General features: G+C 42.0%; 2 protein-coding genes across 4 annotated transcripts in view; one reads left to right on the top strand and one right to left on the bottom strand.

Annotated features, from left to right (window-relative positions):
- anks3 (ankyrin repeat and sterile alpha motif domain containing 3) overlaps window positions 1-4,490 on the top strand; it is a 31,092-nt gene extending 26,602 nt beyond the window's left edge. For all 3 annotated transcript variants that reach the window (XM_008121028.2, XM_008121027.2, XM_062964286.1), the window contains 3 exons: window positions 937-1,020; window positions 1,654-1,749; window positions 2,117-4,490. In XM_008121028.2, coding sequence (XP_008119235.2) covers window positions 937-1,020; window positions 1,654-1,736 — 167 coding nt within the window. In that variant the 3' untranslated portion in view covers window positions 1,737-1,749; window positions 2,117-4,490. The remainder of the gene's footprint in view (window positions 1-936; window positions 1,021-1,653; window positions 1,750-2,116) is intronic.
- A 353-nt stretch (window positions 4,491-4,843) lies between these two features.
- Window positions 4,844-24,070, bottom strand: part of LOC100562512 (glucagon receptor) — a 47,857-nt gene continuing 28,630 nt past the window's right edge. Inside the window, exons 6-14 of the mRNA XM_008121030.3 lie at window positions 23,405-23,511; window positions 21,882-22,038; window positions 19,779-19,938; window positions 17,088-17,148; window positions 15,279-15,348; window positions 13,529-13,617; window positions 13,299-13,437; window positions 10,011-10,052; window positions 4,844-9,759 (exon numbers count right to left, since the gene is read on the bottom strand). Of these exons, the coding sequence (XP_008119237.1) occupies window positions 9,688-9,759; window positions 10,011-10,052; window positions 13,299-13,437; window positions 13,529-13,617; window positions 15,279-15,348; window positions 17,088-17,148; window positions 19,779-19,938; window positions 21,882-22,038; window positions 23,405-23,511 (897 nt within the window). The 3' untranslated portion in view covers window positions 4,844-9,687. The remainder of the gene's footprint in view (window positions 9,760-10,010; window positions 10,053-13,298; window positions 13,438-13,528; window positions 13,618-15,278; window positions 15,349-17,087; window positions 17,149-19,778; window positions 19,939-21,881; window positions 22,039-23,404; window positions 23,512-24,070) is intronic.

Raw genomic sequence — 24,070 nt, 5'->3', positions numbered from 1 at the left:
TACCACAAAAACTGGGAAAACATTGACTCAAGTATAAGCCGAGAGCAGTAAATCTCAGAAATAAAAATAGATAATAATAAAATTACATCTTTGAATATTTATATAAAACTGTAATTTAGATTCTTCTAGGATCGCAGAGAATTATATCATCATATTATATTTAGTAGGATACTTTTGCATTATATACTACAAGACTGGGTATTGTTTTTGTGAATGTTATATGTACAGTAGAGTCTCACTTATCCAAGCCTCGTTTATCCAAGCCTCTGGATAATCCAAGCCATTTTTGTAGTCAATGTTTTCAGTATATCGTGATATTTTGCTGCTAAATTTGTAAATATAGTAATTACAACATAACATTACTGTGTATTGAACTGCTTTTTCTGTCAAATTTGTTGTATAACATGATGTTTTGGTGCTTAATTTGTAAAATCATAACCTAATTTGATGTTTAATGGGCTTTTCCTTAATCCCTTCTTATTATCCAAGATATTTGCTTATCCAAGCTTCTGCCGGCCTGTTTAGCTTGGATAAGTGAGACTCTACTGTATACGATGCTCTAATATACATACTGTATTTACAACATATATTTCTGGAGTCTTGAGGAATCTTTCCAGTACTGCAGAGACTCTGAGTTGGTTTGACTCTAGTCCGTGTTTAAGCCAATTCAGTCCATAGTACATCCTTCTAGGACTGCAGTTTCTTATATCATCATGTTTGATTTATAATATTTAGTTAGATACATTTGCGTGTTATACCATTAGACTGGGCATTATTTTTTGTGAATGTTAAATGTATATGATTCTCTAATATACATACTATGTTTATAATATATGTTTGGAACCACCATTGTGCTTTGTATATCTCTTTACATTGTTTAGAATAGACATCTGTGTTTATGAGTGATTCTTCTAACCAGTTCTTTCTTTGTTATAGGGTCAGAAGGATGGCTGCCCACCTTGAAAGCTCTCAACCTACCTGACCTCTCAACTCTCCTGGAGGACTGTGTGGGAGAAATGGGTAAGATGAATTTTCACGTCTTTTTTGTGCAAAAATAAAGCTTTATAGGTTGTAGTTGTGTGATACTAACTTGGGTACCCGGCATTGCCTGGGTTATTAGAAGAAGTGTTTTTTTATTTTCAAAAATTACAACTCACATCATGCCAGATCAACCTCCTGAAACTCTACCAATACTTAAAGTTTGTCATGATTCCATGATTCGTGTTCCTTGATTGCAGGTGAACTATAAATCCCAGTACCTACAATGGCTATAAATCAAGGTGAATTCCCCCCAAACTTCTTCAGTATTTTTCGTTGGTTATGGGGGTTTCTGTGTGCCATATGTGGTCCAGGTCCATTGTCAGTGAGGGTCACAGTACTCTGACTTGATGCAGGTTATAATAATAATAATAATAATAATGATGATGATGATGATGCTAGGGCAAGTTTGAATGTAGACTTGTGTGAAAGCTTCATTCTGGTATCAATAATCAATCCGTAGATTTTAGCATGAGATCAGAGGCACCTTTTCCCTGGTCTGCCCGTTTGAGCCAATGTTTTTCCATTTGACTCTAGTTAGTGAGTTTTGGAGGTCGAAAAATATAGATCTTAGAAATCTGACATCTCTGAGATGAAGTTTGTTTGTGTCTCTAGGAAAAATTCTTCATTCTGTCAACCTAAATCTTGAGAGGCTACAAAGTCCCGATAAGAGCAAGTCGACCCAGAAGCAGCCCTAGCAGCAGAGGAAGGGTGAGTGGAAGACTTACAACAGCCAGAGAGAGGTGGAGTGGGGAGTGTGGGGAGGAACAACGTTGCATAGGGATTTGTAGTTGCTACCCCGCCCGCCACTCAAAGAGCTTCTATTCTGGGATAGGGAACCTTTGGATTTAAGGTTACAAGTCAGAGCAACCACCGAAATGGCGAAGCGCAGGTGGCGGCAAGAGACTGGGCCTGCTTCATGGTGGCACCTATGTGGAACACTCACCCACCCACCCAGCTGTTAGGAATTGTGGGAGTTGGGGTTCAAAACACTTGGAGGGAGGGCCGAAGTTGGCCCATGCCTGCTGTACCCTGTCAGAATGGAAGTGAGCATTTCACCCCATTGTCTTTTTTCCAGTTGTTCTGACGTTGGGTGATTTTTCCACCCGGAAACTGTGTTTGGCCTGGGAGCGTGTGAGAGTGCAAGAGACCGACCGTGGGCCGTCTGCCACGAGAGCAATCCGCCCCTGTCCTGGGGAACGCAGGTGTGCCGGTGCATCAGATGGGGGCTGAATCCGCTGGATGATGCTGTGATTCAGAGCGTGGATCTGCATTTGGCTCCAAAGCTGGGAGAATTCGGAGCAAAGCAGTGTCTTAAAGTGAAGAGGTTCAACGCAGGCGACTTGATGATAACATCTACTTCTTGCCATAGACGGTGTCTGGCTTTTATTGGGAACCAACCAAGTGCTTCCCATATCTTTCCTTGTGTCTGTATCAGGAAAGATTGTTACCGTGGAGCCTTGGACTTAGGAACTTCATCCCTTTTGTTTTGATTTGTTAGATTTGTTGGATTTTCCGGGAATCCAAGGACTTCCTTGTGGTCTTTTCCAGGTGTGTTGGAGATGAATGTTCAACCAATTATGGAGGAAACTGTGGAGGTTGTTCCCAAAAACTCATTCCTTCTGATTCAAATCACTTTGTTTTATGATTCCTGTTCTTTTTGTGTATTATGTCTCAGTGATCCTTCAGGAAATGTATTGTGTTTAGCAAGGGCCTAGTAGAGCTTGCAGGAGACAGCTTTGGGTCATCATTGTGCAGACTGTGATGTCCACAGAGATATAGAATTGTTCTCTATCTTACTGGCTTTCCTTATGCTATCCATGGGTTAGCTGTCAAGTTTATCTGCCAGGACAGCGAGCTCCACCAACCAAAGGTGACAATCTCCTTCTGTGCGTTGTCGAAGGCTTTCATGGCCGGGATCACAGGGTTGTTGTATGTTTTCCGGGCTGTACAGCCATGTTCCAGAAGTATTCTCTTCTGACGTTTCGCTCACATCTATGGCAGGCATCCTCAGAGGTTGTGAAGTATGCCTCACAACCTCACATACCTCACAACCTCTGAGAATTCCTGCCACAGATGTGGGCGAAACGTCAGGAGATAATACTTCTGGAACGTGGCCTTACAGCCCAGAAAACATACACCCTAACAACAACCTTCCAATCTGCTTCTGTTCTTATGAGCATGGAAGAGCTGAGGCAAGACCTGAGCATTTCTGAATGCAAACCTGGTGGTACAAACTGATTTATGGGACCTAGAGTTGAAAGTTTGTATGGCTTATCTATCTGAGGGGGTGTTATTTCTTGCAAAATGGTATTTTTTTGCCCGAAGTGGAAAGGTTGCAAAGCCTTTTCCTTTCTGTTGCACGTGTTAAGCCTAGATACTCAAAGAGATGATCAAATACTTAAACATTGTGTGGTTATATGTCGCATCTTGTGGAATTTTATCACATGTCAAGATGAGATTTTAATGTATCAAATAGAAAATAAAATAAGTTTGGGGTTTAACTATTACTTCCCACTGCAGAATGAAGGATTGATTGTGCCTCTACAGGAAAGGTAGTTTTTTTCTTGGGGTTGTTTTATGTTTTCCGGGCTGTGTGGCCGTGTTCCAGAAGTATTCTCTCCTGACGTTTCGCCCACATCTATGTGGGCGAAACGTCCGGAGAGAATACTTCTGGAACATGGCCATACAGCCCGGAAAACATACAACAACCCTGTGATCCCAGCCATGAAAGCCTTCGACAACACAGTTTTTTTCTTTGCTGTATCAGCCTCTTGCACTTAATGTCCTCTGAATGTTTTTGATTTTACTCCCTTCTGAGTCGAGATTTAAAATTTCTGAAGATTAGGGTAAAAACTGTGTTAATTGTTGGGACCAAGGTTCTAGGTCCACTTGTTTTTAACGTCTAGAGAACATAGGAACATTTAGTTCTCGGAAAGCTCAAAGAAAGGGTCACTTCTTTATTTGCAGGTTGTGTTTGTTTGTTTGTTTGTTTTTGAAAAAAAAGATGTGATCATTTTTATAAACTTCAATTAATGTTTTTAAACAGAAAATCTGGATTATTCTAAAGCCCATGGTGCTGTAGCAGAGCTTGGCACTACTACACATCATACCGAGGTTGCATTGTCAAGCTGGCTAGTGCTGATGGCAATAGTCATAGTGTAAGATATGTGGAAACCTTTGGGTCGAGGAGGGCTGATATATCTTCATGTCCAACACAAAGTTTTGCTGGAGCATGTGATCTTAACACTCCCTTCCTAAGGGCTGTTTCCTCTGCTTTGTGGTGTTTGTAGAGGAAGTGGCTTACCTGCGCATGGTTCCTGCTGCTGAGCACATGGGTCCGAACACTGGGCTGTAGGGAGACCTTTCCCTTTTGTTGCTGCGAACCCATTACCTTTGGTAACCAGATTTTAATGTGTTTTGCTTTGTGAATAAATCACTGTGACTCATCACTTGTTTGATTCTGACCTGACTGTTTGTGGCTCATATGTCATTGCATATGTACACAAAGGCTTTAGCGCTTGATATTCTGCCTTCGTCCGACATGCAATTCTGATCCACAGTATACACAGCACCAGCTAGTTCTGCACCATGTTACTGCGGTAGTTAGTAGGCATGTCCGATCGATGAAAAAAATGTTTCAATTCTCGTTTCTAAAGTAGGGGGCACTGGCGCTTCGATATAGAAAGTATTTCTGATTTTTTTCACCCCAAAATTTCGGATATTTCCGAAAATTCGTAATGATTCTAAAAGTTTCTAAAATGGCGGACGCGCATCCGCAATCGCCCAAAAAAAAGAAACCGGGGGGGGGGGGACTTTTACAGGGCTCTCCCGCCCTCATTTCTTGAGCTATCCTCATCAACCCTAGCCCCCACCTTTGGGTCCATCGTGGAAGCTTCTGATTGGCCGGGGAGCGGCAGCCATGTTAGGCTGCGCTAAGCTCCCATTCTAGGTAGGTTGCAGAAACAAAAAAATTTAAAAATATATATTTTTAAAAAATTGGGGGGGGGAAATTAACGAAACATTAAGAGACAATTAGACAATGGGCCAACAATGGTTCGAATTACAATGGTGATGTCTCGAAATGCGTATCAAAAAGTGAGAACAATCCGAAATAATTCCGATATACGATTCAAAACGATTTTTTGGATATGTCTAGTAGTTAGAGAAAGCAGTACACGTTATATGAGTTCCCAGTCTTTTGACCCCCTTCCTTCAGACACAATCTGAACAAAAACAAAATAGCCATATCACAGATTATAATGTAGGAATAATATCTTCATAGGTTGTCGTTTTGATGGCCCTCTCCAGTCCTATGTTGGCAGCAATGAGGATTTTTGTGAAAATGAGGCTTTGGACACTTCTATTTAAGGCTCCCAACTGAATTTGTGGCACACTTTCAACTATGTTCACATATATCTTCAAGTAATGTCTTAGTAGATGTAAGGACTACCTTCGCTGTCCTACTCTGTTGTGTTTGTGGATTCTCAAGAGGCTCTATGGATATAGCAGAAGACCCAAAGCAGGTTCTAGGTGCTGATCTTCTACCTGAAAATAGCTGTCTTCTGTCTGCCTGCCTCCAAACTTACCATTCTTTTATCTCTGTTGTCTTGAAAGAGATGCCTCGCTGTCATACAAACTGCAGAAAGTCTACGTTTGGGCTTTACGGACTACCAGAGCCATTCAGATCCTTGGTTTACCATTCCCAACCATTCCCTCACCGCCACCAAAGGAGCATTTTTCTGCTAGAAAGTGTTTATTTACATTTTGTAATCAAACATGAGCATACAGTTCTTTCCCTGTATTGACATCTGCCCCTTCCTGTGTTGTTTCCAATGCAACCACATTCTCCATATCTTTGTCCCTGCACAATAATTTCCCCATCTTATATATATAAAAGAGTGATGGCATCACGGCAATTCACAAAACAACAAAAGTACAGGCCCCCCAACCTCAAAATTTGACAACACAACCCATCATCCACGCCTCAAGGTTGATACAACAAAAAGAAAAGAAAAATAAAGTCCTAATTAGAGGGAGAGCAATAATTTTTTTTATCCAATTGCTGCCAGTTTAGAGGGCTAATCTCTGCCCACTTGGTTGCCTAGCAACCAAGGGACAGCCAGGTTTCAGTTAGGGGACAGGCAGATTTAGGCCTCACTTAGACTTCTTCCACAGATTATCTAATTTGCACTGGATTATATGGCAGTGTAGACTCAAGGCCCTTCAACACAGCTATATAACCCATTTATAATCTTATATTATCTGCTTTGCACTGGATTCTCTTGACTCCACACTGCCCTATAATCCACTTCAGTGTGCATTTTATACAGCTGTGAAGAAGGGGCCTCATATAATCCAGTTCTGAGCAGATAATTTAAGATTATCAATATACAGTAGAGTCTCACTTATCCAACGTAAACAGGCCGGCAGGATAAGTGAATATGTTGGATAATAAGAAGGGATTCAGGAAAAGCCAATTAAACATCAAATTAGGTAATCGTTATACAAATTAAGCACCAAAACATCATATTATACAACAAATTTGACAGCAAAAGTAGTTCCATGAGCAGTAATGCTATGAAGTATTTACAGTAGAGTCTCACTTATCCAACACTCGCTTATCCAACGTTCTGGATTATCCAACGCATTTTTGTAGTCAATGCTTTCAATATATCATGATATTTTGGTGCTAAATTCATAAATACAGTAATTACTATATAGCATTACTGTGTACTGAACTACTTTTTCTGACAAATTTGTTGTCTAACATGATGTTTTGGTGCTTAATTTGTAAAATCATAACTTAATTTCATGTTTAATAGGGTTATCCTTAATTCCTCATTATCCAACATATTCGCTTATCCAACGTTCTGCCGGCCCATTTATGTTGGATAAGTGAGACTCTACTGTACTGTATTTACAAATTTACCACTAAAATATCACAATGAATTTGAACACTGACTACAAAAACATTGATTACGAAAAGGCAGACTGCATTGGATAATCCAGAACATTGTATAAGCGAATGTTGGATAAATGAGATTCTTCTTTAATATGAAATAATTACTGGGATAGAATAATGCAGAACAATATAATCTCTAAAACCAGGACAGTAAATAAACAGGGGAATTCCACACAGGAAACAATCGGGGCCAGCTAACACCTCCCAACAAAGTATTCCCATCATCAAAGTCTGGAAAATCCTCTGTTTTCTCAGGGCCACAGACAGTAGAAGCACATAAAATATCGCAAACAACACCACTCTGAAAACAAGGGAATTCCAGACAGGAAACAATCAGGGCCAGCTAACACCTCCCAACAAAAAATTCACTCAGGGAGGAAACAGCCAGGCTTTAAAGCTGCAAGGCCATTACATCCTAATCATTTTTCCTAATTGCAGCATTCATACTTGGCTCCAACAAACAAACAAAAACCAATCAGAAATATTGTATATTCACAACCTTTAGGAAATAATATCCCCTGATGGCGCAGCGTGTTAAAGCGCTGAGCTGCTGAACTTCTGGACCGAAAGGCCACAGGTTTGAATTGGGGGAGCGGAGAGAGCCCCCACTGTTAGCCCCAGCTTCTGCCAACCCAGAAGTTCGAAAACATGCAAATGTGAGTGCATCAATAGGTACTGCTCCGGCAGGAAGGTAACACCGCTCCATGCAGTCATCCCACATGACCTTGGAGGAGTCTACGGACAACGCCGGCTCTTGGGCTTAGAAATGGAGATGAGCACCAACCTCCAGAGTCAGACACGACTGGACTTAATGTCTGGGGAAAACCTTTACCCTTGACCTTAACTACCACCAATTCCTCAAGACTTTATTTCCCAGACCACCAGACTTCGCCACAGCAACGCGTGGCCGGGCACAGCTAGTATTGTATAAAATATAATAAAAGGAGCTCTGATGCCAGATAGAACTGTCAATCACAACATTGCCTTGCAAACACTGAGGCAGCCTTGATAGTCTCTCCTGGCATCCCGTGGGCCTGTGGCTTGGATAAGATAGAAGAGGCCTTTATTTTATCACCTGCCGTAGAGCAGCGGACACAGAAACAACCTGTGTTTTCGAGCCCCTGTGAATGAAGCTGAGAAGGCTCCCTTCTATGCCTTGATCTTGGCTTAGAATTTACCATGATCCTCAAAGCAGATTTTGGAGGTTTTTTTCATGCCAATTATATAAGAGACTAGCTGTGCCCGGCCACGTGTTGCTGTGGCGTATGGGAATGCTTTGTTGGTCAGGTGGAATAGCACTGAATAGCCTTGTAGCCTCAAAGCCTGGCCGTTTTCTTCTTATGGTAATCCTTGTTTGGTGAACTGGAATACAACGGAATAGACTTGTTACATGGAAGGCTGGGTACTTGTGTTCTAGGGAAATGGTTTTTTGGCCTGCTAGAATTGCAATGAATAGCCTCGCTGCTTCAAAGCCTGGCTGCTTGCTACCTAGGGGACTCTTTAGTTGGCCAGCTTCAATAGTACAGAGTAGTATCGCTGCTTCAAAGCCTCGCCGCCTTCTACCAAGGTTCATCCTTTATTGGGTCTGGTTAAATTGCACTGAATAGCCTTGCAGCTTCAGTGCCTGGCTGTGTTATACCTAGGGGACTCTTTAGTTGGCCAGCTTCAATAGTACAGAGTAGTATCGCTGCTTCAAAGCCTCGCCGCCTTCTACCAAGGTTAATCTTTTATTGGGTCTGGTTAAATTGCACTGAATAGCCTTGCAGCTTCAGTGCCTGGCTGTGTTATACCTAGGGGACTCTTTAGTTGGCCAGCTTCAATAGTACAGAGTAGTATCGCTGCTTCAAAGCCTCGCTGCCTTCTACCAAGGTTAATCCTTTGTTGGTCTGGTTAATTTGCACTGAATAGCCTTGCAGCTTCAGTGCCTGGCTGTGTTATACCTAGGGGACTCTTTAGTTGGCCAGCTTCAATAGTACAGAGTAGTATCGCTGCTTCAAAGCCTGTCCACCTTCTGCCAAGGTTACTCCTTTGTTGGTCTGGTTAAATTGCACTGAATAGCCTTGCAGCTTCAGTGCCTGGCTGTGTTATACCTAGGCCAATCCTAGGGGTGGGGGAGTGTCGAGTGAAGGACATACCTTGGAAGTGTTGGTGTATTGTGGCCAAATTTGGTGTGATTTGGTCCTGTGGTTTTGTTGTTTACTCAGTCCTACAAACGTACATTACATTTTTATATATATAGATGGGCATATCAATGGCGGCTGCTCTCTCATGGGTCCAGCTGGCAGAGGACACTGTTAAAAGACCCCTTTATGTGCTAGAATCATATCTGTCCAAAGCTGAATCCTGTGGGCATATGGCACACGTGGGCCCATAGAGCTCCACCAGTGTATCCCAGAGGTTAAGGCAAGCTCTTTGTTGTCCCTGAAGTTGGGCTGCTCCATCATTCTGAGGCTCCTCCCAGTAGTATCTTTCCCCAAACGGCACAAGTGGCAACGGTCACCTCCGGTCCTCTTTCTTCCAACAGAGCTGTGACTCTAGCCACCGTTGATGGACACCCCAAGGCGATCCCTTGCCTGCCCAAAGCAGTCCGTTATGGGCAGAGAATCAGTTGCTGTGCCATGGGAGCCTTGGCAAGAGGATGCATAGATTCCGGAACTGTTTTGCAGTATTTCCCTCCTTCATCTTCACTGTGTGCAGCAGAGAGCTGAGTGGTCCAGTTTCCAGAGCTGCCATTTCTTCTTCATTTCAAACTTTACCTGGATGAAAGTGGACAGTGGCATCATGTTAGTTCTAGATCCTACAGAATGCAAACATTTGTCTGCTCCACACTTAGAGAAGTCTCCTCTCTAGCTTTTCTAGTGTTATCTCTAACTTCCCAAAGAAATTTGCAGTAGAATTTTCTGGAGAGCCTTCAAAGGTGGAAATGTGCCTGGCTTCTCAAAAATGGTTCAAAAGGAGCCAATCTGCAATCCCAGGCAAATAGTTTAGGTGACTGGATAGTACGTACCTCCTTATTTGCAAAGCAGTAAAGCACAGCAACCAGGAAACCCTGCAGTAAGCAAGAGGGAAACATATCATAGGTTTGAACTGTTTTTTGGGGGGTTTGTTTGTTTTAGTGCAGCATCTTAGCCTTTAATGTACAAGATACGTTGTTTTTCTATTAAACTTAAAGCTGTTACCCCTCCTCTCGCGGTGCCTCACAATCACTTGGGCATGACAAGAGATTTGTTTTGGTTTATTCCAGATCAGAAATTCAAAATGAATGTACACAATGACTGGTTCATTATAATTAAAATCAGTTCCAGGAACACTGGGCTCTCCGCCCCAGCAATAAAAACCTTTTTGGTAACTACAAGCCGAATCGGACAAACAGATCCAGGAACAAATTAAGTTTCCCAGGAAATTTAGATAATAACAGCTGTAATTACTCCTGAAAATAGCTCTAGCCTTTGCAGCTTATCCCTGTCTCTAAATGTTCTTGAGTGCAAAACCTAGAAGTTATTTTGGACAACACGCTGCCCTCCAACCTGGAGCCTAGTTGTCATGCTTGTATCTTCATAACCCCAAATGGGCACCAAAAATGATCGTGGCAGAAGTCTTTGCAAAGCCTGTTAGGAATTATGAGAGTTGCAGTCCAAAACACCTGGAGGGCCAAAGTTGGCTTGTGCCAGCCCTAGAGCATGCATGTCAGAAAAAGCTGTTGGAAGTAAGTGCAATGGCTAAATAGAATAGACTCCAATGTTCAGCTACTATATAATTTTCCCTAAACACTCCATGTTTTTCCTGTGTGTTCCTATTTGGCCTGTATGTTGTGTTAACCTAATGTTTTATGCTCCTGAGATTCCCATTCCCTGTGTTCCTGAACCCAAAGATGTCTTGCCTCCCACACAATTGTATAGCCTGGGGGAGAGAAACTAAGCTGGGAACTTCCTCATCAAGTTCCCAGTTTCACCTATACTTTTGGACTTTACCTATACATTGCAACACAATACTTCTATTCAGGCGGGGGAAAGAGCAATTTCACCACCCTTCATCTTTGATGAACGGGACCTCTCGCATTGGAAGGAATCTGAATGTCTACAGCCAAACCCCAACCTCTGTCATTTTGCATGATTATGTCAGAACATGATGTTTTGTTTCTCTGGGATCTGGGACTGCCAGATCAGCCCTTAATGGACCAGATCATGTCCATCCCATAAAGACAATAGCGTTCCTGGGTAGGGACAAAGATGTCCCCAATCACTTTGTTATTTTTCCTGTTCAGTAAAAGGAACCTCATTTATCAACACTTAATTATCCCTTGTTCCCAGCCCATGTTGGCTAGTGAGCCAAGCCCCTCTCTGACTGGTCAGAATTAGAGGCTTGGCTGCAGCCTATGTATAAAAAGGGCTGTGAAACTGTATTCTGTATGCTATCTACTTTGTGAATGAATCACTAGCTAGCATCTTATTTACAGATAATAAAATCTTCCTTGGCTGAAAATCACCTTCTCTCCTTGCTTCCTGGCTGATTTCAATTGGACCTGATCTGTATGCTCACAACAGCAGGGACTCACTCAAAATGGGAAGCTCAGGCTGATCATTTGCCTGGGTCTCTGCCAACAAGCTTCTCCCTGGTCTCACTGTCAGGGGTTGCCTCCTAAAATGGGGCCAACAATAATAGGAATGCTGCAACCAGGCAATGTTTTGATCTTGATTGGACTGGGTCCAACCTTATCCATTGCCCTCCTTTGCAGAGGCCTGCTGGTCATCTCGCTTCTGGTGAGGTCACAGCAAGATGACAAGACAAGATCTGCAACACAGTGGTGACGCCAATGTGCCCTTGGCGTGACCAGCCATCTGGATGCCAAAAGGACTCTGAGGACCCTCCCGAGCTGTATTGGGATGGATCTGGAGCAATAATATCTGGGAAAGTGTGTAGACACAGCCAGAGTGGGAATTGGTACCATTGTGGAGGCCTTGAAGGGTTTGGAGAACAAGAGCTGGGCATGCTTAGCCTGCAGAAGAGAAGGCTGAGAAGAGACATGATGACAACCATGGATCAAGAGGTGAGGAGAAGTCATAGGGAGGAGGGAACAAGGTTGTTTTCTGCTGCCCTGGAGACTAGGAACAATGGCTTCAAACTACAGGAAAGGAGATTCCACCTGAACACGAGGAAGAACTTCCTAACTGTGAGAGCTGTTCAGTCGTGGAACTCTCTCTCTAACCCAGAGTATGGTGGAGGCTCCTTTTTTGGAGGTGTAACAAAGTGTGAATTTTTTAGTTTACAGATGTCATGTTTAATCGTGTTTTTAAAGGGTCAATATTTCAGTTACTCTCCACGTCATGGAGAAGTGGGCGGAGCCAACTGCCGTTTTGGTGGAGAAGTGCAGGTTTGAAAAAGAAGCAGTTAGTCTGTGCCCTGGTGAGGTACAGTGAAGACTGACCCTCAGTTGAAGGGATCAGGGAGACTCAAATGCTTATTTTTGAGTCAATTTAAAATAAGTTTGGTGACTTATTTTAAGTTAGTCTGTGCCTTGATGAGGTACAGTGAAGACTGACCCTCAGTTGAAGGGATCAGGGAGACTCAAATGCTTATTTTTGAGTCAATTTGAAATAAGTTTGGTGACTTATTTTAAGTTAGTCTGTGCCCTGATGAGATACAGTGAAGACTGACCCTCAGTTGAAGGGATCAGGGAGACTCAAATGCTTATTTTTGAGTCAATTTAAAATAAGTTTGGTGACTTATTTTAAGTTAGTCTGTGCCTTGATGAGGTACAGTGAAGACTGACCCTCAGTTGAAGGGATCAGGGAGACTCAAATGCTTATTTTTGAGTCAATTTGAAATAAGTTTGGTGACTTATTTTAAGTTAGTCTGTGCCCTATGAGGAACAGATAATCTGTGATTGTAATTTATAGGATGACTGCAGTTTAGAGAAGTAAAGAAAGAAGTGACATTTTAAGAAGTTTGAAACACCTCATTCTAGCTTTGCAACTGTTAACCAAAGTGCCTCTAAAGAGAAAGTTGCTGTAACCATTAAGCTTTGTGCCAGAATAAACGAGTTATTGTTCTTTTAAACATCTCAGCTTCTGTCATATATATATATCACCATCAAAAACAAACAAGAAGAAAGAAGAAAAACAAAAATTAAAAGGTCTCTCTAAGTAGCTAGTGGCTATATCTTCCCATAGTGGTAGCAAGCGTGGATAATCCCCTTTACATCTGGTGGCCGCATTATAAACATCTCTTCTTTACAACTTTACAACAGGTTATAATATAAACATAACTCTACGATTCTATGATTCTAAGACTTTACCTGGAAGGAGTTGAGGAAGAGGGTGAAGAACACCTTGATGTAACGCAGGACTCCTGTGGTTTGTTCGTCGGTGGCGAAGATGAAGACCACCTCGTGGATCCCAAAGAGAGGGACAAGCGTGAGGGTGGCCTTGGCTAATCTGGAAGGGACGGCATAGAACGGGAGACGGTCATGGCACGGCTCTCCTTGGCGAAAGAAAGCCTAGCTCTCCTCGCGGGCATCAAACTCACCGCAGCTTATAGTCCGCGTAACTCTTCTGACTTGCTCGTAGCTTGGCCAGGATCACCTTCAGGATCTGCATGAAGATCAACAGGTTGATCTGGGAAGGAGAACAAATGCGAAATATGGTTATTTGAGCTCTCGAGTAGTTAACCAACTCCTCGAGAGCCAAAGAGCTGCCTTGAAACCTTATACAGTAAAGTCTCACTTATCCAACGTAAACGGGCCGGCAGAACGTTGGATAAGCGAATATGTTGGATAATAAGGAGAGATTAAGGAGAAGTCTATTAAACGTCAAATTAAGTTATGATTTTACAAATTAAGCACCAAAACATCATGTTATACAACAAATTTGACAGAAAAAGTAGTTCAATAGGCAGTAATGCTACGTAGTAATTACTGTATTTACGAATTTTGCACCAAAATATCATGATATATTGAAAACTGACTACAAAAATGTGTTGGATAATCCAGAATGTTGGATAAGCAAATGTTGGATTAGTGAGACTCTACTGTATTGGGAGGAAAGTGAGATGAAAATTAAGTAAATAATAGGCTCCCCTCGTGCAAAGAGAGATGCAATTTCGTCATTCCTATGTGGCGGGTCATTTGTGCTAGACTATTTCTATATGGATAAACTCTTTATTACTGTATATAACTTATTGATCCGAGTATAAGCTGAGGGTGGGAAATGAAGCAGCTACTGATAAATTTCAAAATAAAAATAGATACCAATAAAATTGCATTAATTGAGGCATCAGTAGGTTAAATAATGTATATATGTGGATACAGATATACAGATACATGGATGTATATGTATATAGGATTTGCAAGGACCTGCAAACATATGAGGGGAAAATTCATATATAAAATTAATGTATATAGATAGATAGATAGATAGATAGATAGATAGATAGATAGATAGATAGATACAGATATATAAGTACAGTAGAGTCTCACTTATCCAAGCCTCACTTATCCAACGTTCTGGATTATCCAACACATTTTTGTAGTCAATGTTTTCAATATATCGTGATATTTTGGTGCTAAATTCATAAATACTGTAATTACTACATAGCATTACTGCATATTGAACTAATTTTTCTGTCAAATTTGTTGTATAACATGATGTTTTGGTGCTTAATTTGTAAAATCAACCTAATTTGATGTTTAATAGGCCTTTCCTTAATCCCTCCTTATTATCCAACATATGGAGGGAAGGATATTCAAAGGAGTTGAAGGGGAGAGAAAGCTTAACAAGGGAAGTTACTGTGGTGGTCAGTAGTAGTTTATTGCAGTTGGATAGTAACCACCAGCTGTGACGCAGCTGGTTAGTAGCCAGCTGCAATAAATCACTACTGACTGAGAGGTCATGAGTTCGAAGCCAGCCCAGGTCGGATTGAGCTCCCAATTATTAATCGCCGAACTCGTTGACTTAAGCAACTGTCAAATAGAAAATTTAGGGACCGCTTTATGCGGGAAGTTAATTTAACTAATTTACGACACCATGAAAACGCCCAGCAGCGTGCGGAAAGGAATGAGGACGTACTCGCATCAAGGACTCGGTGTCACAAGTGGATGATGAAGTGGCAGCTCCCCCTGTGGCCGAAACCGAGCATACCCAGGAAAATGTTAAATTGCCTCTGTGTCTGTATGTTGTATGTCTAACGGCATTGAATGTTTGCCATGTTTATGTGCATTTTGATCCGGAGTAAGACGGGCGGAATATAAATACTGTAAATAAAATAAATACATACTCACCACAGAGGCAAGCAAAATCGGGATGCGAATAATCCACCAGTAGGCCATGTTCTCATTCTCACCCCAGCACCTACGCGTAATAAAAACCACACCGTTACTGAAGTGTGCACCAATTCCTATATGTTTTTTGAGAACAGCTCTGTCAGGTTGTATAGCATCTTGAATTTTTATTTTCCCCTTTTAGCCTCATCTGGGCAAACAACCACGGTCCACGTTTTTGGACTGCAGCGCACCCGCTAGTAGTTATATCAGTGTATACAGTCCTGATTAGTCTTCCACAATCTCATTTTTCAACTGCTTTTAATATATTTCAATATGTCTCTCTTTCTCTTCCTTCCTTTGCCTTTAATTGCTGCAAACTGAGTTCAAAGCACCAAAGTACAGTAGAGTCTCACTTATCCAAGCCTCGCTTATCCAAGTTTCTGGATTGTCCAAGCCGTTTTTGTAGTCAATGTTTTCAATATATCGTGATATTTTGGTGCTAAATTCGTAAATACAGTAATTACAACATAACATTACTGCGGTCTGAACTACTTTTTCTGTCAAATTTGTTGTATAACATGATGTTTTGGTGCTTAATTTGTAAAATCATAACCTAATTTGATGTTTAATAGGCTTTTCCTTAATCCCTCCTTATTATCCAAGATATTCGCTTATCCAAGGTTCTGCTGGCCCATTTAGCTTGGATAAGTGAGACTCTACCGTGGGAAGAAAAGAGGATATGTCCTTCCCAGGAGACTTAGGTAAATGCAAACTGTCTTTAACATGTGTTCTTCATTAATAACTTTTGACATCCTGATCACACACTGATGTGGCTTAGACACTAGACATGTCCAAAAAATCGTTTTGAATCGTATATCGGAATTATTTTGGATTGTTCTCGCTTTTTGATACGCATTCCGAGACAATGTCTCACAACGCAACCAGCAATGTAATTCGAACCATTGTTGGCCCATTCTCTAATTGTCTCTTAATGTTTCGTTAATTACCCCCCCCCCCCCCATTTTTTAAAAATATATTTTAAAAAATATTTTTTTAAAATAATTTGTTTCTACAACCTACCTTGAATGGGAGCTTAGCGCAGCCTAACATGGCTACAGCTCCCCGGCCAATCAGAAGCTTCCATGATGGATGCAAAGGTGGGGGCTAACGTCCTGTGCGTCCACATGGAAGATTGCCATACAAGCCCAGTGTGTAGCGATTGCACATGCGCGGCCGCCATTTTAGAAACATTTAGAATCATTATGAATTTTCGGAAATATCCAAAATTTTGGGTGAAAAAATCCGAAATACTTTCTATATCGAAGCGCCAGCGCCCCCTACTTTAGAAACGAGAATTGAAACATTTTTTTCATCGATCGGACATGCCTAGTAAATACAGTAATTACAACATAACATTACTGCATACTGAACTACTTTTTCTATCAAATTTGTTGTATAACATGATGTTTTGGTGCTTAATTTGTCAAATCATTACCTAATTTGATGTTTAATAGGCTTTTCCTTAATCCCTCCTTATTATCCAAGATATTCACTTATCTAAGCTTAGCTTGAGACTCTACTGTAGCAAGAAAAGAGGATATGTCCTTCCCAGGAGACTTAGGTAAATGCAAACTGTCTTTAACATGTGTTCTTCTCCGTTAATAACTTTTGACCTCCTGATCACACACTGATGTGGCTTAGACACATTTGTCCCAACTTTCGTCTAGGAGATGTCGGGAGGATCTGAAGGCATGGCCATCACCCAGAAGACCTCGAGGTTGCCCATTCTGATCTAAGAGGTTCTCGATAAAGCCGTATCTCACTCACTCTGTGTTCTCCTTCAGGTACTTGGCGGCCATCCACGGCACCACAAAGGCCACAGGAGTCCCTGCAAGACATGGTGTGTTTTTAAAATTTTTGCAAACCAAATATCCCTTTCCATCATGAAGTAAGACAACTTCTTCCAGTTGCATTCTTGGCAGAACCTCCATGAAAACCACCCCAGTCAACAATGCAATGTAACTAAGAAATGGGAATTTCTCAGAAGTGCTCGCTCCTTCTTTCCTTCCTTTCTTCCTTCCTTTTGTGAAGTCTTGGCTTTGCTTTTCCTCTCCTCTCCTTCAGTTCTCTCTGTTTAATAAACTCTCCACATATACCATCAGTCCCAGTGACAACAGAAGCTTGTGATCAGCCCAAGTTTCCCAAGTAGAAGACCAAGTCCATCACTTTGCATCAGAGGCAAAAGACTTTCAAGGATCCCAGAGAGATGACTGCATTCAGCAAAATCTCAATTTGTAATGTATTGTTTTAAGCTATTTTACAATAGTCCTGGGTGGAGTTAGCCCTTCCTGTTTTCAGTAAACTTGTTTTGGTTAACTTTCACCTTGCCTAAAGTGCCTCTGAGTGTTAAGGGTCTTAACAGAAAGTATACAGATAGCCCCGGAGTAAAGCCAGACACATAGTTTTCCCAAAGGCTCGGGTGTACCATCACACCTTCCTACCTTCCTTCCTTCCTACCTCCTATCTACTAGGGATGGGCAAATTTCTCGGAATCGTCATTAATCGTAAAAAAATTCGTATCTTTTTGAGTTCCGAATGGAGTTCCGAGGTGGTTCGGCCCTTCAGAATTAACCTTCCAATTCAAAGTGTTGGAACCCATTTATTTAATGGCCTCAGAAAACCTCTGGATATAAAAGAAGGAGAGAAAAGCACTCCCGGGCGACGAGGGCTGCCAGGGAAGGGAAGGAAACGGAGGAAAAGTCAAACGCTTTTCTCTCCTCGTCTTTCCTTTCCTCGGCGGTGACTGCGCTTCTGCCGGAAAGGAAAGGAGATTCCACCTGAACATTAGGAAGAACTTCCTCACAGTGAGGGCTGTTCGGCAGTGGAACTCTCTCCCCCGGGCTGTGGTGGAGGCTCCTTCTTTGGAGGCTTTTAAACAGAGGCTGGATGGCCATCTGTCGGGGGTTCTATGAATGTGATTTCCTGCTTCTTGGTAGGGGGGTTGGACTGGATGGCCCATGAGGTCTCTTCCAACTCTACTATTCTATGATTCTATGGGGAAGGGAAGAAGAAAACCCAATGAAACAGGAAATAATGCTTCCAAACCAGGAACAGATTTTGTTATTATTTTAAAAAGTTTTTTTAATAAAAACTTTGAAAATTCACCAAAAATCTGAGGATGTCAAACGTTCTTACTAGGCATGTCCAATCGATGAAAAAAATGTTTCAATTCTCGTTTCTAAAGTAGGGGGCTCTGGCGCTTCGATATAGAAAGTATTTCCGATTTTTTTTCACCCAAAAATTTCGGATATTTCCGAAAATTCGTAATGATTCTAAATGTTTCTAAAATGGCGGACGCGCATGCGCAATCACTACACACTGGGCTTGTATGGCAATCTTCCATGTGGACGCAGAGGACGTTAGCCCCCACCTTTGCGTCCATCATGGAAGCTTCTGATTGGCCGGGGAGCGGTAGCCATGTTAGGCTGCTCTAAGCTCCCATTCAAGGTAGGTTGCAGAAACAAATTTTTAAAAAATGGGGGAGGGGATTAACGAAACATTAAGAGACAATTAGAGAATGGGCCAACAATGGTTCGAATTACATTGCTGGTTGCGCTGTGAGACAATGTCTCGGAATGCGTATCAAAAAGCGAGAACAATCCGAAATAATTCCGATATACGATTCAAAACGATTTTTTGGACATGTCTAGTTCTTACATTTGGTGAGCTAACAGTGGTAAATGTGTTCTACCACGGTAGCAAATTTCATTAGGATAGGTCAAAAAATGAGGGAGAATACTGACAATAATGCTTCCCTTCATGCGCATGTGCATCCGCTATCAACAAGGTCCATATGAAGAATCGGAACTTTCGGAAAGTTTTGAACTTTTTGCTTCAATATTCGGAAATGACTTTAGAAACGAAGCGCCAGTGCCCTCTACTTTCAAAGCGAGTATTTTTTTTCATGGATCGCACATGCTATCTACTATCTACCTGTACATCTGTCATTGCTCTTTACGTCAAAGCTGTCATCCTTCCCTTCTTCCCTTTTTAACCTATTTATATTTTACCTTCTCTCTTGAGATCTAAAAAAAAGAACAACCGGACAGTTTTGAAACCATTTCAAATTTCAAATAATGCCGAGCAAAGCTTCAAACAAGCAAATGCGTCAAAGCAACTCCGTCAAAGTTCAAAATTTAAACCCACTCCCGCTGGGGAATCAATCGATTCAACCCCGTCAGCTTTAATTCAAAAGCCACGTTTTCCCTTTGTGCTAGAATGAGGGCAGTGTCGGTGCCAAATGCCAGTTGGGTGCCTGTTTTGCCACGCATTTCAAAGGCCACCAGCTCAGTCTACAGTTGGCTTTATGGGGGAAAAAGGCTCCCTAGTATCAGTGTAAGCAGGGTCAGCCCTGGTTAGTATTTGGATGGGTGACTGAGGGGTGGGTTAGAGAGGAAAGTGTGTTTCACAGTTTTTCCATTCGGTCTCATTTTGGACAAGCAACCGTTTCCAACTTACCCCAGCCCAGGTAGAGATAAAGCGTATAGTAGTTCTTTTCCGAAAACACCGCGCCGATCAGAAGCTTGTACAAGTAGACAGCCTCTACCAGGAACCAGTAGTGATTGGCCAAAATACAGTATTGCATCACCACTTGGGCCACGCGGCAGCCAATCGCAGCCTGTGAAGAAAGAACCAAACGACGAGTTTGGTGGAAGGTCCTTCCTTGGAAGCTCTTAAACTGAGACTGGATGGCCATCTGTAAAGACGGCTTTGATTGTGCTTTTCCTGCATGGAAAAAGGGGGTTGGACTAGATGGTCCATGTGGTCTCTTCCAATGCTATTATTCTACGAGGGCTATCCAGAAAGTAGATTACGTTTTGGAATTAAAAATGAACAAAGTATAGGAGAAAACATTTACCATATGCAGTTGAAAGCCACACCCAAATACCACTTCTCAACATAGTCGCCGTTCAAATCTGAATGAGCTTGGCAACGCCTCCCCACAAAACTCTGCCACTTGCGTCCTCAACGCAGCATTTTGGCGACAATGCGCAGCTGCGAGAAGGGAGTCTGGCTGGTTGAGGATGCAAGCGGCAGAGTTTTGTGGTGAAGGAGTTGCCAAGCTCATTCATCGCTATGATAAATGCCTAGCATAGTCGCCATTCAAATCTAGGCGCTTATCATAGCGATGAATGAGCTTGGCAACTCCTTCCCCACCAAACTCTGCTGCTTGTGTCCTCAATGCTGCGTTTTGGCGACGATGCGCAGCTGCAGGTAGGGGTGACCGGCTGGTTGAGGACTCAAGTGGCAGAGTTTTGTGGGGAAGGAGTTGCCAAGCTCATTCATCGCTATGATAAATGCCTAGCATAGTCGCCATTCAAATCTAGGCACTTATCATAGCGATGAATGAGCTTGGCAACTCCTTCCCCACCAAACTCTGCCGCTTGCGTCCTCAACCAGCCAGCAACACAGCGTTTTGCCACACCCAAATACCACTTCTCAACATAGTCGCCATTCAAATCTAGGCACTTATAGCGAGGAATTAGCTTGGCAACTCCTCCCCCACAAAACTCTGCCACTTGCATCCTCAACGCAGCATTTTGGCGACGATGCGCAGCTGCGAGAGGGGTGTCCGGCTGGTTGAGGACACAAGTGGCAGAGTTTTGTGGGGGAGGAGTTGCCAAGCTCATTAATCGCTATGATAAATGCCTCGCATAGTTGCCATTCAAATCTAGGCACTTATCACAGCGAGGAATGAGCTTGGCAACTCCTTCCCCACCAAACTCTGCTGCTTGCGTCCTCAACCAGCCAGCAACACAGCGTTTTGCCACACCCAAATACCACTTCTCAACATAGTCCCCATTCAAATCTAGGCACTTATAGCGAGGAATTAGCTTGGCAACTCCTCCCCCACAAAACTCTGCCACTTGCATCCTCAACGCAGCATTTTGGCGACGATGCGCAGCTGCGAGTGGGGTGTCCGGCTGGTTGAGGACACAAGTGGCAGAGTTTTGTGGGGAAGGAGTTGCCAAGCTCATTCCTCGCTATGATAAATGCCTAGCATAGTCGCCATTCAAATCTAGGCACTTATCATAGCGATGAATGAGCTTGGCAACTCCTTCCCCACCAAATTCTGCCACTTGCGTTCTCAGCCAGCCGGCAACACAGCGTTTTGCCACACCCAAATACCACTTCTCAAAATAGCCGCCATTCAAATCTAGGCACTTATCATAGCGATAAATGAGCTTGGCAACTCCTTTCCCACCAAACTTTGCCGCTTGCATCCTCAACGCAGCGTTTTGGTGACGATGCGCAGTAGCGGAAAGGGGTGACCGGCTGGTTGAGAATGCAAGCGGCAGAGTTTTGTGGGGAATGAGTTGCCAGGCTCATTCCTCGCTATGATAAGTGTCTAGATTTGAATGGCGACTGTGTTGAGAAAGTGGTATTTGGGTGTGGCTTTCAACTGCAGATGGTAAATGTTTTCTACTATACTTTGTTCATTTTTAATTCCAAAACGTAATCTACTTTCTGGATAGCCCTCGTATGATTCTATGGAAGGGATCTACTCCTAAGAGTGTTTTTCTCCATTTCTCTGGCATGACCTATATGCGCCATACTTGCCTCGTGGGTCAGGAAGGTCTCCCATTCGGACACCTGGAAAACCTCCCTCTCCCACAACTTCTTCAGCAGCGCGTCCTTCACGATCACGGAAATGGCCCGGAGCCCAAAGGAAGCAAAGAGGTTTGCGTGGATGTAGTTCCGAGTGCAGCGAAGCTTCCTGGGAAGGCAAAAGGACACCATGCTTCACTGCAGACCATTATTGAGGTCGAGATGGCAAGAGTTATTATTATTATTATTATTATTATTATTATTATTATTATTATTATTGGATAAGAATACACAAACTAAGAGAGGCTGCAGTGATTTGCTTTTGCTAACTGAGCAGAAGAATTGAGCCAAAAAAAACCTAAGCACAGAACACTAGGAATGACAATTATACGATACGGTACATACTGCTACATCGTCAGTAATTTTATGGGAACATCTTGACCTAAACATTTCATTTTTCTAAAAGAAAACATTCCATTATCCATTTAGAATATTTCGAGGGAAATAAAGGCATTGTGAAAAAGCAAAAAGAGTTTTTCTTAAATTTCTTCGCCACCCTTCAGTAGGATTCTAGTTTTTCATTATTATTATTATTATTATTATTATTAGTATTGTATAACACAGCAAACAAAGATAGATATGCTGGATTTCGTATCACAGAATCACAAGTTGAACACTTCCCAAGTGTCTAGGACTGTGTGATGTATTGTTGTTGTTATTATTATTATTATTATTATTGTATCACACAGCAAACAAGATAGACATGCTGGATTTCGTATCACAGAATCACAAGTTGAACACTTCCCAAGTGTCTAGGACTGTGTGATGTATTATTATTATTATTATTATTATTTTATTATTTTATTATGACACAGCAAACAAGATAGATATGCTGGATTTCGTATCACAAAATCACAAGTCAAACACTTCCCAAGTGTCTAGGACTGTGTGATTTATTATTATTATTATTATTATTATTATTATTATTATTATTATTATTATTATTGTATAACACAGCAAACAAGATAGATATGCTGGATTTCGTATCACAGAATCACAAGTTGAACACTTCCCAAGTGTCTAGGACTGTGTGATGTATTATTATTATTATTATTATTATTATTATTATTATTATTATTATTATTATTATTTTATTATTTTATTATGACACAGCAAACAAGATAGATATGCTGGATTTCGTATCACAAAATCACAAGTCGGACACTTCCCAAGTGTCTAGGACTGTGTGATGTATTTTCGGATGATGCGTGCAGATCCCAGTAGGGTGGCCTTTTGCAGTTGGCAGATCGACACTTTGTCAATGTCTATTGTTTCCAAATGCCGGCTGAGATCTTTTGGCACGGCACCCAGTGTGCCCATCACCACCGGGACCACCTGCACTGGTTTCTGCCAGAGTCTTTGAAGTTCAATCTTGAGGTCCTGTTTCATCCAGAAATCCCAAAAGCAAACATGTCCTGCACTCTTACAGAACAAACACAGTTAAATGCAACGAGGACGAAACTGGGCTCTCGTACCTGAAGACGGTGAGGATGAGGAGAGCCAAGAGCAGCGCAAGCAGAGACAAGGTGTAGCCCACGGTGTAGATGACTTTGAAGCCGACCATCAACCGGTGGATGCCCTCCTATACAAAGGAAGAAAAGCCGTCACCTCTCTGCGCCAGGTAGGCAGGGTGATCATGACTGGCATTTGTATCCCACCTCCTCAGTCAAAGCTGTTCTCAAGGCAGCTTGCCATACATTCTCATTCATTTATAAGTCAACATCATTACATCAAGGGCAGAATTTGAGGCCAAAATGAACACAATTTTCTTTAATCTTTGTACAACATCTATATTGGCTTCACCACTTTCTATGTTGGAAATAGCAACCTCCCAAGCCTTTCACTATTTATTTGTTAATGTATATACAGTAGAGTCTCACTTATCCAAGCTAAACTGGCCAGGAGAAGCTTGGATAAGCGAATATCTTGGATAATAAGGAGGGATTAAGGAAAAGCCTATGAAACACCAAATTCGGTTATGATTTTACAAATTAAGCACCAAAACATCATGTTATACAACAAATTTGACAGAAAAAGTAGTTCAATATGCAGTAATGTTATGTTGTAATTACTGTATTTATGAATTTAGCACCAAAATATCACGCTATATTGAAAACATTGACTACAAAAATGGCTTGGAT

Source organism: Anolis carolinensis, unplaced genomic scaffold (genome assembly GCF_035594765.1).
Source record: "Anolis carolinensis isolate JA03-04 unplaced genomic scaffold, rAnoCar3.1.pri scaffold_13, whole genome shotgun sequence".
NCBI lineage: Eukaryota > Metazoa > Chordata > Lepidosauria > Squamata > Dactyloidae > Anolis > Anolis carolinensis.
This window is presented reverse-complemented; position numbering and strand designations above follow the sequence as displayed.